General features: G+C 61.2%; 1 protein-coding gene across 1 annotated transcript in view; it reads left to right on the plus strand.

The window, feature by feature from the left end:
- Positions 1–76: 76 nt before the first annotated feature.
- The window catches only part of LOC104983689 (histo-blood group ABO system transferase-like), a gene marked incomplete at its 5' end in the record, with an annotated part of 11,628 nt that continues 10,372 nt past the window's right edge, over positions 77–1,332 (plus strand). The window contains 3 exons of the mRNA XM_010833204.1: positions 77–156; positions 242–387; positions 1,182–1,217. Of these exons, the coding sequence (XP_010831506.1) occupies positions 77–156; positions 242–387; positions 1,182–1,217 (262 nt within the window). The remainder of the gene's footprint in view (positions 157–241; positions 388–1,181; positions 1,218–1,332) is intronic.

Genomic DNA, 1,332 nt, shown 5'->3' on the forward strand with positions numbered 1-1,332 from the left:
CCAGAGCTTCCCTTCGGATCGCAGGGCCGACCTGGGCGTCCATGGCTCTTCCCCTCCGGAGCGGGGTTCTCCCCAGGCTGGTTTGTCACCATCGGGCGTGGCATCGCTTCGGGCAGACTGGGCACCAGGCACCCAGGCACGGCCATCGTGTCCGAGGTGTCTTCGCCCTGTTTCCCGCCCCCGGTCCCCTCACCTGCCCACACGGCCGAGCTCTGCAGCCATGGGGAGCTCTCCTCAGTAGGGGCTGCGACGTGATGGCCCTCGGGAGCCCTGGCCGGGCCGCACAGCAGTGCTTCTCCCAGCGCCATCAGCTCTGAGCGCTCTGTTTTCCTCCCTCAGTGAAGGTGACGGCCACCTGGACACCTGCAGGATACCTGAGGTACCCAGGTACTGTAGACCGCGTCTTTGGGCGGTGTCTGGGCAAGTCGACTTGCTGTTTCCCCGCTCCACTGTCCCCCTCATACTCCCCTTGAGTCTGATTGTGAGATTTATCAGGAGGGAAGGAGCAAGGGAAGCTGGGAGGAGGGTAACGAGGGGCAGAAGAGAATGGGAGCAGGGGGAGCAGGCGTCAGATGGTGGGGTCACAGGTGAGCCCACCGTGACCTCGGCCTCTCGGCTGTCCCAGCTCAGCGGTCTTACCCGGGGTAGACTAGCTGTAGCTTCTAAGCCCTCAGCTCTGTTGAAAACTGACAGGGTTGCCAGGGAGGGCATGGAGGGTGAAGGAGCCAGCAGGAGAGCAGAGAGGGGCGGTGAGGTGGCTCCAGGTGGGATGCAGCTGGTGGACAGGTGGGAGAGGCCACCCCTGTGCTTCCCACTCCTGAATAAAGCAGGACACCAAGACCTTCCTCATAACGAGTTAGACCACAGGAAGCACTTCCGAAGCACAGGAGGGTCTCTAACCTCAGCTGAGCACGAGAGGGGGAAGAGCCTCCTAGCCCATTCTCACATTTCCACCCCATCAGTTTCTCTGTCGGTTTATCCTTAGGGAAGCCCCTGACAGCCCTGGGCTGGGGAGGGGTGGGAGGTGGCTGGATGAAGGAAGATGGGAGGATGGAAGGAAGGAAGCCCCTGTGGCTGAGAGCCGCCTCCTGGCAGAGCTGCCCACTGAACCGGGAAGAGGCCCCTGGCAGCTCTGGCATTGGTGACGTGAGTGTCTGCTCACACGCATGTCTTGTCTGCAGGTTGCTTTACCCCAAGGCTCAGCTGCTCAAGCCCTCGTAAGTAGACGGAGTTTCTGCCATGGCTGCGACCAGTGGGTTCCCCGCCACCACTACCTTATGGTTGCCTTCTCTTGCTTCACTCCCTGGTTTCAGTCTTTCTTTTGCCTTTTTC

The sequence above is a fragment of the Bison bison genome, unplaced genomic scaffold (genome assembly GCF_000754665.1).
Source record: "Bison bison bison isolate TAMUID 2011002044 unplaced genomic scaffold, Bison_UMD1.0 scf7180017863195, whole genome shotgun sequence".
NCBI lineage: Eukaryota > Metazoa > Chordata > Mammalia > Artiodactyla > Bovidae > Bison > Bison bison.